At 40.4% G+C, this 15425-nt stretch overlaps 1 protein-coding gene across 2 annotated transcripts in view; it reads right to left on the reverse strand.

Moving 5' to 3' along the window:
• Positions 1-15425, reverse strand: part of ADTRP (androgen dependent TFPI regulating protein) — a 301601-nt gene that overhangs the window by 244321 nt on the left and 41855 nt on the right. For both annotated transcript variants that reach the window (XM_085606588.1, XM_085606587.1), the window contains exon 2: positions 10023-10157. In XM_085606588.1, coding sequence (XP_085462714.1) covers positions 10023-10157 — 135 coding nt within the window. The remainder of the gene's footprint in view (positions 1-10022; positions 10158-15425) is intronic.

A 15425-nucleotide genomic window follows, 5' to 3' on the forward strand; every position in this document is an offset into this window, starting at 1 on the left:
TTAAGGGGGTGGGTACATGCTTTGGCCTAATTAAAACCATGAAAAAATTATTCAATTTGATTCCGCTTGCTGCAAGGAAAACAGTTGCCTTAATACTCTCACGCCTAGACTACTGTAATAGCCTCCTGGCAGGGGTCAATAAATCAACCCTGAGGAGGCTACAGGTAGTGCAACATGCAGCAGCTAGATTGGTCTTAAAACTTCCCCGTAGGGCGTCAGCCTCAGCGGCTCTGAAAACCCTTCATTGGCTCCCGTTACACAAAAGAATTTTATTCAAACTTCTCCTCACGACCTTCAGAGCAACTCGCCGATTAGGGCCACTATATCTCTCCACAAGATTTACACCATTACGACAATGAGGACACTCGGATCCACTTCTGCAAACCTACTTAAATTGCCAGGCTTCAAACTCAAAACCAGGGGAGGGAAGTTGGCTACTGTGTTAGGGGCAAGGGCTTGGGACTTCATGCCAAACAAATTAAGATCAATGGAATCTGAAGAGAAGTTTAGGAAGGCCCTAAATACATGGATCTATGGAACTTCTGATGAATCTTGCTTTGCACTTATCTAGATCCTAACTCTTCACTGCTGAAGCTCGTTATCTTATAGCGCCAGGAGGCTCCTCTGGGAGTTACAGTTTGCGCATTATAAATGCCACATTTCATTTCAGTGTACGAAACCTGAACTGGATATATAGCTTCTTATCACCAGGTGTTCTATAAAATCAACATAATATTCTGGGGAATGATTTTATTAGCGGGCCATACAATCCAGAGTAAACTTTCCCTGAGCCCTGTTCAGTTCCTACTGGAACACCCACCCCCAGTAGGTGTTCTTCATGTCATATTTCCAGGGGAGCAAGGTGAAATCGTTGACTTCCCATGCCTCCCCATTACGATAGCTATAAGCAGATTATTGACTCCTCTCAGCCAGCTGATTTTATTGGCAGTGTCCCTATATTTTACATCCTCTAAAGCACGTGCATACAGCAGCACTTTAGGGGTTGTCTTGATCTTCAGCAAAAATAACAAAGGGCGTAATCTTATTTTAGAGGCAAGCGAGTGTCTGCCCAAATCTAACATGAGGGGAAGAAGGGAAGTACTCTGGTGTAGCATCCCTAAGCCTCTTAAGAACTTAAATTCAAGGATACCTAGCTCCTCTATATGATCCAGGCCCTATTGTTCTGTGCCATACGTTACTGAGCTCACAACTTTAGCATTGTATACCTGAAGTGCAGGGCCAATCGGTTTGCTATGGGACAATCAATGCTCTCTCCCTAGGACCCCAAACAGCTGTTTATGCTTCAGAACCATCTTGCTGATGTGGGTTTTCCAGGACAAGTTTTCTGCTATCTTTAAATCTAAGTAATCAAAAGCACTGACCCTTTCAAGCTGAATGCCTCCAAGCCTCGGGCAGCCCAGGAAGGATTTGTGAGGGCTCAGGGCCATAAATTTGGTTTTTGTTGTATTGATTGTTTAGCCTTTAGTATCGCAGAATTTTTGTAACATATCTAGCAACTGTTGAAGGCCTCCAGGTGTTTTGGATACCAGCAGGGTATCATCTGCGAAAAGAAGAGTGACTACCTTTTCCCTGCCTAGCATGGGAGCATCTGCTGGTTTCACACTAAGAAATTGTACCACACCGTTAATGAACAGTGAGAAAAGTGTTGGGGCCAAAATGCAGTCTTGGCGGACACCCTTGGTAAGAGATTGGGTCTGTGAGTTGGCCTTGCAAGCCTCATCGCACCTGGCAGAATTTTCTTTGTGCAGGCGAATGAGTAAAATGTACTATTCCCATTCCAGTCTGCAACAGTAGGGAAAGCATTGTCACTTCAAACAAATAACATATTTTAACATCTCTATTAAATAGCAAAAAAATATAAATAATAAAATTAACAAAATATATAAGTCTAAATTTTAACAAAAATTAAACAAATTACAAAATGATTACAATTCTTTAAGAATTATTATCAATTGATGCAAAGAATATTAATTTAATTAAAATGCTACGCTATAATCTCACAATCATAACAGCCAACAATTAAAATGTAATTGAAATTAAAAAGCATACCACAATTAACATATTACGTGATAAATAAAACAATTTTTAATAGATGAATAAATGATGTTGCATTTATTATTACTTAAATAACTTCCTACCCTATACTTTTACAAACTAAACAACTCTCGATATTTTGTACGAATACCTTTTTGGAAATTCTAATTCAATATATTTGCAATCAATTAGGTGTGTTTCAATAGGATTGTATTCTTGGTACATCTCTCTCTGTGTATTCCATCTCAGACATCGTGGGTTCCCAAATTGACCTTACTTTGTAATTCATGTTTGTGAATCTCCTGGTTGATGTGCACCGGGTGATCTTTTGCATGCGCCAAAGAACTTATGTGCTCTAGGACTACTCTGTGGCCTTTACTTTTTGTCCAAGTTGTGTTTTTATTTTATTTTTATAATCTTTTAGTAAGCCTATACACTTGGTGATGGTATTTTTTACTTCTCCTTTTTGATCAGCCGTTGCTTCTTTCCTTTCACCCGCACATTTTTCCTTTTGTGATTTATGAAGAAGTTTTTGGTAAATTAAACCTTTTCCCCTTTTTTTGTAAGATTATGAATTATACAAATACCTTTACTGTTTTGTGACATTTTGTCATGATGATGGCCCTGATCAAGTTTACCTGTGGGCTAAAAACGTTGACCTGTGCTTATATAATATGGGCTACTGAACTGATTATTTTTTTCATTTTGTAATCAAATATGGTTTGTTGTCAAATTTTACTTATTGTTGTCTTTTGCTGAATTAATGGCAGCCTATTACTCTTTATAGCTTATATCAGTCTTTTTTTGTGTTGCTCTCAAATTGTGTTTGAATAAATTCCTTCTTTGACTGACAATAAACAATTTGTAATATTTAACCAATCTTTTATGGTCATTATTATCATATTCAAAATCACTGTTTCAGCCTTAAAGCAAAGCCATAGAATGATGAAAACATACAATGCCGAATGGAACAAATGATGAACGGAAGGCTGAACAATGCAAACATTCAACCCCAGTCACAAAGGTCTGGGTTTAATCCATCGTTCTTTTGCTCACCACGTCACCCCAGTTTGGACCCAGCCATATGCAAATCAGTCTTGACCCTGTTCCTCATGGGAACAGTCCAGCCCAAACTACCAAGCCAGGTCCTCCCTGGACCAGAAGCAAGCAACCTGGGACCAGTTTTAGGGCATCACCCCGCATCAGCCGGGCTAGCTTGAATCCAGTGGTGCAATGAGCACTGGACCCATGTCTGTGCATACCCTTCTCACTTAGGGAGACAAAAGCAAAAGGAACAAAGGATGGATGGAATGCTGAAGAATACAAACATTCACCCCCAGTCACAAAGATCTGGGTTTAATCCATTGTTCTTTTGCTCACCACTCCACCTCAGTTTGGACCCAGCTATATGCAAATCAGTCTTGACACTGTTCCTCATGGGAACAGCGCAGATCGAACTGCCAAGCCAGGTCCTCCCTGGACCAGAAACAAGCACCCTGGGACCAGTTTTGGGGCATCACCCTTTCTTCAGCCAGGCTAGCTTAAATCCAGTGGCGCAGTGAGCAAGGACCCATGTCTGGGCCTACCCTTCCCACTTAGGGGGACAGAAGCAAAAGGAACAAATGATGGACGGAATTCTGAACAATGCAAACATCCACCCCCAGTCACAAAGATCTGAGTTTTATCCATCGTTCTTTTGCTCAGTCTTGACCCTGTTCCTCATGGGAACTGGCCAGCCTGAACTGCCAAGCCAGGTTCTCCCTGGATCGGAAACAAGCATCCTTGGACCAGTTATAGTGAAGTAATATAATGAAAAATATCCAGCCCATGTACTATCTATGGCTTCCCTGTGCACTACAATATCCTGGAATGGACTTGCTATCGTAGGGGCATATGTGCTCATGCAGATGTGCCCACACATGGGGTATAGAGCACCCTGCCATAGGGCTGTAAGGCCAGCAGTAGGGGTGACCTACATATGTCTCATTCAATGTCTGAGGGCATGGCACACAGGGCTGTGGGCCATGTTGACTCCTCAGTTTTCTCTGCACCAAGACACTCAGACTGAAATGGCAGTTTGCAGGACCTTGGTCAGGGGTCTCTTGGGTGACACAATGTCTGCTCTAGCTAGGCCGGCTCTCTCAAAAGCAATGAACCATTTGGTGATGTCATCACCCTCTGAGTATTTAGGGACAATCCCTTTGGGGAGTATTGGGTCAAATTAATCTTCTCTCTCCTTATTTACAAAGTTGCTGCCACCAGAGATAGGTGCTAGGCCCATCTCTATTATTTGTCTTTCTATGTCCAGGAGTTTTGGCGTCTAGGTTTAACCTCCTGGCCAACCTTTCTAGAATGAGTTCCTCATCTGAGGAAACCTTATCTGTTTCTGAGTGGGGGGACTCAGCCACCTCCTCAGATTGATCTTCAGTAGTATTCTCATACTCATAGGAGGCGGATACTACTTCTGGGCTATCTCTCTCAAGAGCCTTCTAAGCTTATCTATGGTAGCATGAGAGCCAGTTTTGATACCATATCCTTCACAGATAGCCCTTAAGTGGGCACAGGTCATGTCCATATAAGGGGTCAGGTCAAGCTCCTGATCCTGGTTATCTGTACCGCTCATTATTTCTACTAAAGGTTGGGACCCGTTTGGAGCGGAAATAAAACCTAAACAAGAATACTTTATCCTAACTATAGTAAAAGACTTTTAAATTTGTAACCACTTAGTTTCAGGGACTTAGCCAAGGACCTAACAGTTAATTTAAAACATTTGGAAACCTTAGACCAATTGAAAAAAAATAAAACTAGACTAAAGACAATGTTTAGATTTACTCATGTGGTCACTTTCGAGTCATGCCTGACCCCTGAGTGAATTCCAAACACGGTCATGCACTCACCATTGAGACCATATTTCACAGCTGCTGTGTTTCCAGTGTGAAGGGTAATTAGAAGGCTCAATAGGTATTTGGGGACAGTATGGTCATCCAGCATGAGTCATAATGTAAACCGGTCCACGCTGTCAAAAGCGGTCTTTAGATCTATGAAGACCAGGAAGAGTAGTGAATTCCTTAGCATGACATACTTCAAGCAGATCATGTGTAGCATGAGACTTGATTGATTGTGCTCTGGCCAGCTTGAAGGTGAGACATTATGCAATTGTCCTCAATCCACATCTCCAGGTGGGCAAGCAACAGCTTACCAAACCGTTTACCTACTCTGTCCAGTAATGAAATTGGGCGGTAGTTAGAAGGATCGTCCTCAGGCCCATTATTATAAATGATTTCCAGGAATCAGGAACCACGCCTTTCAATAGGATAGCATTAAAGGCAACTGTCAAAGGGCCCAGTCACATGTTCAGGTTCCTTTTGCGCACATCTGTTTGGACCTGGTCAGGGCAGCAGGCTTTTCCCAGCTTTTGATGTAGGATGATCTGGACTAGTTCCATTTCACTAAATGTGATATCTCCGTGGAGATGTTTACGCAGAAGAGCTGCAGTTTCAGGATGGTTCTGAATGGCTTCCTGTGAGTCTTTTATTTCTCTTCCCAGGTCATCCTCCATGGGCACTTGGTATAGTGAGGTAAACTGCTCCACCCAACTTCGAGGGCTTATATTGACCTCCAAATTGTTGAATGGACCCGTGCAGCTCCACCCTATGATTTCCCAGAACTTTTTCATGTCTTTCATGTTGATACTTGTTGCAAGGCTTTCCATACCTTGGTGCACTGCTTTATCTTCTTATATCAAATGAGATGTTTATAAGTCCTTGGAGCTTCCATTAGCTGCAGCTTGCCCCTCTCCCACCCCCATCCCCCCAATGTTGTCCTTCTGTTTCCTACCTTTTCATCACACCTTTGCACCACACCAGCTACGCTGTAACCAGGCGTCGTAGCACAACCGGGGGGCATTCGGCCACCCGGTTGGGACCCCAATGATGAAGCATGACACCAACCAGGGTGGTGTGTGAGGGGTCTTTTAACAAACCAAGTGGGTTCCCAAACACTGCCTAGCAGTGATTGTACCACACATACTCGGGTTCGTCCATCACTGTTTAAACATATATCTTACAGAGGATACAGACGCACCCACCCTTTCCTTCCCTAGCTCTCTCCGTGTTTTTTGACAATATTTTATTTACACAGTACCCTGCCCTTAGGGTGATCTAAGGCCCAACGTAGGGGTGTAAAGTAAGGGGAGTTTAAGGCTAGGCAAGTAGTTTTAAATACCAAGGCAGGCCCTGTAATGGCAGGCCTGAGACATGGTTAAGGGGCTACTTATGTGGGTGGCACAATCCGTGCTGCAGGCCCACTAGTAGCATTTAAGTTACAGGCCCAGGGCACATGTAGTGGACTTTACTAAGGACTTATAAGTAAATTAAACTTGCTAATTGGGGATAAACCAATATTACCATGGTTAGGGGAGAGAGCACAAGCACTTTAGCGCTGTTTAGCAGTGGTAAAGTGTGCAGAGTCCTAAAGACAGCAAAACCCAGGTTAGAAAAATGGAGGGAGGCAGGGAAAAAGTTGGGAGAAGACCACACTAATGCTGTCAGGTCTAACACTTTCTAAGCGTGGAGCTATACGTGGAGGGTAAAAATAAGCGGTCCAGAAATTTTAGGAAACCTTTAAAGCATGTAATTCAGTCTTACATGCCACTAGTGCACACCCACCCTCACAAACAAGAGCTACTCCTTTTGGAGAAATGACTCATTGGAGGCGCAACTGTAGCAATGATGTAATTTGTGCCCTAGAACTCGATAAGTTGGAATGTAATTTTAAGATAAGGGGATACCCTGGAAAAGTCTTAACAGCAGCTACGCATACAATTTTCAATAGGGAAAGTAGCACACTTCTCAGGACTAAGAGTATAAAAGGGCACCAAAAGCATAGAATTTCTCTAATAACACTATAAAGTAGACAGAGTTTGTCAGTGTATAATATTCTGCGCAAACACTGGCACTTGTTGACCATGGATAACACTCTTTCTAACATGTTAATTAATTAACCTGATTTAAAACACAGCAGACGCAGAACATTTTGTAACAGGTTGCGCCCCAAAAAACAATAGTTAGGTACTACTGGTGTGGGGAACACTTGATTGTCAACATTACCTAAGGGCTTTTACAGATGTGATGTCAATATGCACTGGATACAACTATTACCTTCTCATATAACACTAACAAACAATTTGTTTTGACCCACTTTGTAAATTGTAATACCAATTTTGTGTTATATTAAATTATATGTCACTGCAATCTTATATATGTTGGAAGCAGTATTCGCCCTTTAAAAGAAAGGAAACTGGAACATCTAAGGGCCATCAGGAACAATGACTCAAATTATCCATTTGCTGAACATTACAATTCCAGTCATCCCAAACATGAGAATCCTATCCTGAAATTTCGTACCATGTCTTGGTTGAAACCTAGCCGAACAGGTGGAAATTGAATACTTGCTTCGAGCAGAATGGAATCTACTTGGATTATTCTGCTGAAAGTGGCAGACTTGGGACTGAATAAGTATAGGGAATTGCAAGTGTTCTTATCCGAATTGGTTTAACAACACGCTATACCCTTATTTATGACAAATCTGGGATAGCGATGTGAATGGTTGGTGAATGTGACCGTGTATTTTACTGCCATTTGTTAGGACTGTATGAAACCATGCCTGATTACTTAATGGATTTTTCATATTAATTTTATTAATTTAACAACCAGTTGTGAGGATATTATACAAGATGGTGGTACGGTAATATGGCAGACGGGCACAATATTGATACACTGTATTAGTCTATTAAGGGGCTGGATCTGTGTATATTATGACATGACTTGCTAAATCACTATTAAGGAATATGGTCTATCATCATGTTGCATGTGTGAAGCATTCAACCTAAGCTCTTTACGTTGTGGTGGTGGCTCTTTAAAACACCAAGTACTAATCTTTATTAAGTCCACTTTCTAGCACTTATGCTAATTGCACCATAGTTCCTGACTTGGTGCCCAAATAATACATTATTTTTCTATATTTTCTTTTGTAATTGTGCCTTCAAGTTGTATGGCCATGCAAAGGGTAATAATGGACATTGAATGCTACAAGAGGGGCTTGTTTTTTAAAGGGGGGACTTACAGTGGCATTCGATACTAGGTTGTGATGGGTTATAACATTATTTGGCCACTTTGCTATATTACTTCCATTTACTGACACCGCACCAATATGGTGGTGTCTTTTCAGGGTACGCTCTCAATCATTTGATACTCCAATTTTTGTTTCAGAGGAACATGCTACCTTAGCATCCTTCAACTCCGCACATGGCACACCTCAGCCGGTGGGGATCTACATTTTGCTTGTAAAGTTAGTTCGTTCACACATGGTACGATAATGTGACATTCTCTGACAAGTACATAAACCATTATATTGTCTCTCATTTTAGCTTATCATGGCTTATGGGTCAGTCTGATACTTACACATAGGCACATAACATAACAGGAACATTTGAGCACTTTTGTTTTTGAAATTCATGGCAATTCTTACATCAACGTTAAAAAATTAAGCAAAGAACTGTAACAATGTTAAGCATAACTGTTGACATTAATTATATGATGCATTGAAGGGAATTTTCCAATGATCTAAAGAGAATCCTTTTATTAATAGATCTACCTAGGACTGTAAGGTCAGATATATTGCCGTAAATTCCTGTTCATGCTCATTAAAGTTGGTTTGCTTAGATTTTTAGTTTGCAAGTAGAATGAGTACAGTTGTGGTATGGATGAGAGCTGTCTTTAGGTGAGACTGAATTTGAATGAATGGTGAGGGGTGAGACAAGAAAGAGATGTATGTATTACTATATATGTTTGTATTATATCCACACTGGTTATAAGTTATTTATATTATAGTTTTGCTACTATATTTAAATGAAAGTTAAATAAATTGGAAAAGTACACATAGCAATCTGTGGTGTTAACTTGAAATCTTGATCCATCCCTATGATTTAAAACTTTTTCTCTTTAAGCAAGATATTTCCCCTTTATTGTACTGAGGCAGGCGGCAACTTCCCCCTCTATTGGGTGGTTTTTGGCTGCACAGTCTGATACCACAGACTATTTCTTCTTGACTATGGTAGGGCGAACTTACACTCATGTGAAAGACTATTGAATTATACTTTCTTGGAGCCCTTGCTACTTACTATTGGGCAAACATTATTAATTATTGCCCGTGATGAGCCCTCATGTCCCTTCTTTTTCAATATGGTTGATACTTTATTCTCTTAATATTTTGGTACACAGGTTTTTATGGCACATCGTTTTTAGATATAATATCCTAGGGACTACCGTGTGAGAGATATAAGGTATTACACTATGCTTAGTGGAATCACACACTGACTGTAGATGCACCTGAACATACAGGTGTTTGTTGTTATAACATTTGATTATAAACATGCAATCCATATGGTAGCACAGTTTAATGTACACTGGTGTGGTGTTTGGTATTTTTTGTTACATGGTTGAGGTGTCTGTTATTTACTTGTACTTTTTTGTTCTACCTAAGTATACAAATTTGGAATTCCTATGGGAGCACAGTATTCAGTGAGGCTATTTGTATTTATTGACTGGAATAGATATATACCAGGTGACAGAGCAATTATATTATGGTATTGGAGTGGCATGGATTTATTCATATTATGCATTGTATACATATTACAACCTTGAAAAAATCTGCATCAGACGAAACACATGTCGGCTGTACATTATATGAACACTTGCTGGAATCTGGAAATTTATGGACTATTCTGTTTGTATTCATGTATTACTGGAAATCACCGGAATAAACCTACAAGACAACATATGTACTGTTGGCATGTTTATTTGTGCAAGGAGGGGCTATTCTGTGCTCTAACTGATGTGTGCCAGTCCCATTACATAGTTATTAGACATAGAGCACTGTGCAATAAAAGACAGGACACACAAACTCACCATGGCCACTGGAAAAGCCAAGACAGAAAAAAGAAGGTCTTTGCATGATGTAATGAACTTCACAACTCTCAGTTTGCTGATTGGTTCCAAAAGATCAGCCAGGAGAGAGATTCCGTAGAAAACCGTCTGCAAAAGCTAAACAGTGACAATGAATACAGTGAGATAAGGTCATCCACTCTTTTTAACTGCCTAAGTAAGCAGAAGGTCATAAAAGTTCATGTTACAAATGCATAATAATGTTTTATTTGCAAGTTAACACTGCCCTGTGAGGCACAATTTGTACTCTGCGTGATAAGCCTACAAACTTGTTTACAACTGAAATATTAGCACAAAGACCATGTCTACATTCACCAGGTAAGTGAGCATTTGTGAATTCAGACCAAACATTCTGTGCCCAATCAACCAAAGATATTTGTGGCATAGCACTCTTTTAGTTTCACTGCTAAACGTAATTCTCTTCCTCCACCTGTCCTGTACCCATGTGCACAGTTCTTGGCCACGATTATGAAGAACTTCACACAAGCACATATTCATTTTTTGGTGTATATGTTAAATTGGTAAGCGATAGTGACAGGAAAATTGGGAATATCTACTACAATATGGGAGGAGGAAAGACGAAATTTAGAAGGGCCACAAGGAAGGACATGTGAATACAAAAATCACACCTACAAATGCATTTGTCGGTATCAATTCACTAAAGTTACACAAACTCTGCCAGGTTTCATCAATCATAAAGCCTGTAGGAAAAAAACAAGAAGTGCAGTTAGTACTGCAAAAAGTGGAATCCCGATTCAATATCAATCTACTGTTTGCAGCAGAATGTAACTCCTAAGGAGAATGAGGGTGATAGTAGTCTTATCGTGAGACGTATATAGATCCATAGTATGCTGGTTATGATTTGAGACTGTTTATAAACTCAAGGTACACAGGTTGAATTTCTGAGGATGTTATCTTATCTGCACCATTACTATTTCCTCAATAGATGAGACAACAATTACTTCCTCTGCACCTCAAACATTAATAGCATTCAACTTGTAAGAAATCTGCCTTTTCTGTGGGGTCACCACAGATTTTTAGCCTATATTCTGGACTCTGTATTTTTGCTGGCTTAAGATCCTTTAACACTGCTAACCAGTGGTAAAGTGTCTGTGCTCCACTTTTAATGATGGTTGAATTTGTATATTTCTAATTGGTATATTTAACTTATCTTTAAGTCCCTAGTATATGGTACATGGTGTACCCAGAGCCTGGAAGTAAATGCCACTATTGGGCTGCAGCACCTACTGTGCCATCCACTTTAGCAACAGTGCAAAACATTGCTTCAGGCACTGTAGCCTTGCTGTGACAGTTTAAACACTGCAATTTAGCCTGTCAAAACAAATTATTTTGAAAGGTGAGAACATCCATTTTGAATGTTAATCTGTGAACCCTAGATAGACCTCGTAGTCCACAAGAGAGCATGTAGAAGTTTAAAATCAACATGTCCCTACAGTGAGTAGCACCCAAAAATGAGTTCTCACTGTGGCAGGCCTAGATGTCCTGTCTAGAAAAACAGAACACAGATTAAAAATCCCAATACTGTATCTCAGAAATGGGAATACCTAGAAAAATAATTAAACAAGATGTTTTAATAATTATTAAAAATCCAATTCAATAGTGAAGTCAGATTTTTAATACACATTAAGGAAACATGACATTTAGAAAGCAACCTTTTCCATGCCTTAAGTTCCTGCAGGCTAATTTGCACTGGCTCTCAAACTTCTCCCAACCACGGATTATTATATAAATAGGCGAGAAAAAGGTGTGACATGCCTCCTAGAAGAACAAAATAGGGTGACCTGAATGAGTAGAGCTGACTGCTTTGAACCTCATCAAATAGGCAGGGTGGAGGTTTTGAGAAAATTTTTAACATTACATTGTCAAATCCTGCTTCAATGTCAAATCCTGCTTAACATGTCTGCTGAGTTAATATATAACAACTTGGGATATGTTTGAAAGACAGACCAGAATGCCAAGGTAATTCTTGTGTTTTATCACACTTTTGTCTCTGGGTTTTGCATATAAAACTGGGGAGCATTTGACAGGAAGGGAAACAGGATGCCAAAGAATGTCTTGAATATCCCTTATCCCTTGGCTGGTTACTGAAAAACCCTTCTTTTGTTCCATCAAACTTCTGTCTCTGGGTTTATTGTGGGTATACAGTGGCTACCCCAAACAGGATTTTAGTGTTAGATGTGGAAGGACACAAGGATTAACCATAGTACACTACCTCCACATACTCCCAGCCCTCATATCCCACATTTGGTGTGGCCGAAGACTTTCATCATCTTGAAATTACCCAAAGTGGGTGGGACTGACCCGTCAACCTTTACCTAATTGGTTAGAGTATGCCAAGAAGACATTCCCACCCACTAGCTCATGCCAGGCATGAATGTGGCATCTCCAGGTATCCACTTTAGAAAACTCCTGAACTTGAGGAAGAACAGAAGAGGACTTGACCCTATCCCTCTTGTAACCAGGCAAAGAAGTGGACTTCAAGTATCATATCTCTTTTTCAGACTACAAGTATACAACACACTACAAGAAGCTTTTCTTGAAACTGCTCAACTGACCAGTGGCAACTGGACCTGGACTCTGCTATTGGCCTCTGCCTGACACACTGTGAGTCTCTAAGTGCCTCACCCAAGGTCCTGAGGGGCTTTAGAAGTGTAACCCTGTGGTGGATTGGTACTTAAAGGACTAAAGTCAGAAGGTAAAATCTTTGAACAGGATGAACCTGGTTGGTGTATATAACCTGTTCTCCATTGTTGTCAGCTTCATCTTCCACCTAGGTCTCAGTTTACAGTGACCATTGACTATTGTTTGCACCTTATGTTCCTTGGTGCTATTCTTACTTAAAACAATGTAAACTCACATCTCCAGTTCCACTTATTGGGTTTTTGTCATTATGGTGCGATTTTGTTTATTACATTTTACTTTAGTTTATTATTTTGGGTTGGGATTTTTATTCTTTTGAATGTTGACTTTATTATTGTTGTGTTACTACATAAAATCTTTAGACATTGCCCTAAGTTGAGCTTGTCTGCTCTGTGCCATAGCTACCAGGAGGTTGAGCTTAGGTTAATTTATTGACTTTGAGGTTCACCCTGAAATGGACTGTGATTATTCCTTGAAATGTGTAGCCACTCACTCCAAATATATAATCCAATTTCTTACACAACTCTGCCGTCATTGTGTGGGCTTGTTTAAGCAATGCGCGTAGGCATGTCAGTGATGCCTGCAAGGATTTTGATGCACCTTTTTGCTCACAGTCTCATCACTGTATTGCCAAAAAGACCAGAGAGAGTGAATTAGTAATGCACAAGATGTCCAATGGCTGAAGTGGAAGTATGACACATTTTTTAGATTCTTTTGTATTCATATTTAATTGGTCTGGACTGTATGATTGAGTCGTGTTTATGGATTTACTTGACTAATAAACTATTTATTAACACTAGTAATGCATCTAAGTGATGCAGAAACAGATGGGTATGAAGATAAATGAGTGAGGAAGGAGCAGAATCAGAGGAGGATTTAGATTTTTTGAATAAGTAAGGTGAGTGATTGTCATGTTAGTGTTATGTTAGCTTTTCTTATTGTCTCTAATGGCATTATTTGCTTCTTTTAAGAAAGTCAATAAAATCATTAATTAAATGAATAGTAAATCTTTTACCTTTGCCAAAAGTTAGTAAGTGAATGAGTACATGATTGAGAGGGTGATTAAGGTGGATGAGGTTTGCACAGTGGGTGCCAAATATGATTGTGAGTATGGAGGATAGTGAGGTTTATGCTGGTCAGTGAGATGATGCAAGTGAGGTTGGTGTTTAAGTGAGTGAGTGAGTCAGTAAGTGAGTGGTATGTCATAGAATAAGATAGGTGTATAAGGTCACTGGGTGAGACACACGTATATAAAGGGTGAGTGAGAGCGTTAATTATGTACTGGCAGCATGGCCTACAGACTCCTGGAAAAAAACCAGTACCAACATTAATACATTCTCAGTGAAATACTTAACATAGTATGAGATAAATACTTACTGGGGGAAGCATTAAAACAATACAATATACATTACACAGGTAAGGTGTATTGTGAGATGCCAACAAAATTGGTTAATGGAGATTTGTTCTCAGAACCATATCATGGTCAGATCTAGTGTGGAGAACATGTGCGGGCTTTTTAGTTTTTAGCTTGAAGACTTTAGAGAGAGCACCAGGTGAACTTGGGATGGTATAAGTTCCAAATCATGTGGTCAATACCATGAAATGAGCACATTGTTGTACAGTGAGACGATAGATTTGTTTCTTCCATGAACTAGCCAATTTAGAAGAAGGGTATTCAGGAGAGTGCCCAAGTGTTGTGCCTTGATGATGAGGCAAGCAGTCTTATAGGTGCTGTATGTTTATGTAAGGTGCCAGTTGAGGGAGATCAAAAGTGATCAGATATTGTAATGTCTTACCTCTTGATATGAGCTGGGTAACAGAGCGAAGGACTTCTTTGAGGGGGTAGCTGCCACTTGGAGGAAACTTAGGGCTTATTTATGAAAGCAATGCGTCCCTTTTGTACCACGTAAAGTGGTAAATGCATGAAGCAGGGTTCTCATTTTCATTTATGAAGCCATGCAGGCCTCATAAATCATGAGTAAGGCAACGTAGCACAAATTGCTGTCACCTTACTCTGCGCCCGAGAGGTTTTCCATGAGCGTTTTGTGGGTTTTGGTTAAACGGAAAGGGTATACAGTTCCTCTGTTCGTAAAGGAGAGAATGAAGGGTACTCTCCTTGGAATTAGACTAGGTGGGGGGTAGTGTACTATAAGCCTAAAGGGTATAGGACTGTGTGGGGTGGGGAAACCCACATTGGTGGAACTAAAACCCTCACACACCCAGCAAGCTAGGTGTCATGCTTCATCATCTGGGTTTTGCTCCTCGTCGGGTCGGCGCTGCAATTCCCGACGGGCACCCAGGGATGGGGCTCTTTGGCGGAGATCTTTTGTTCCTTGCCGAGGGTGAGTGCAAGTGAGGGCCAGGGAGGTGTAGACGTTAGTGAGTGTGGTTAAAAAGGGTCGGTTAGTCTGGATAATAGATTTTATTTGGTCAGTAAACCACCCTGTTAAAATGAAAAGAGAGGCGGTAGTCTTGACTAAATGGGTCAGGGACTACTCTACTCTGCTCTGGTGGTCGACATGTTTCATGCCTATAAGGTCAGGAGGATCCAGCGGCAATTCATCAGGACCAGTGATTACAACTATCTACAAAAATGTGAGGGTGTGATACTAATATTTACAGTGATGTAAAAACTACCCTAAGTAAGTGTCGGAATAACTAGACTCTTACATCCTGGACCGGCCTATAGAAAAGGAAAAAAGGGAA

Source organism: Triturus cristatus, chromosome 5_2 (assembly GCF_964204655.1).
Source record: "Triturus cristatus chromosome 5_2, aTriCri1.1, whole genome shotgun sequence".
In the NCBI taxonomy this organism is placed as follows: Eukaryota; Metazoa; Chordata; class Amphibia; order Caudata; family Salamandridae; genus Triturus; species Triturus cristatus.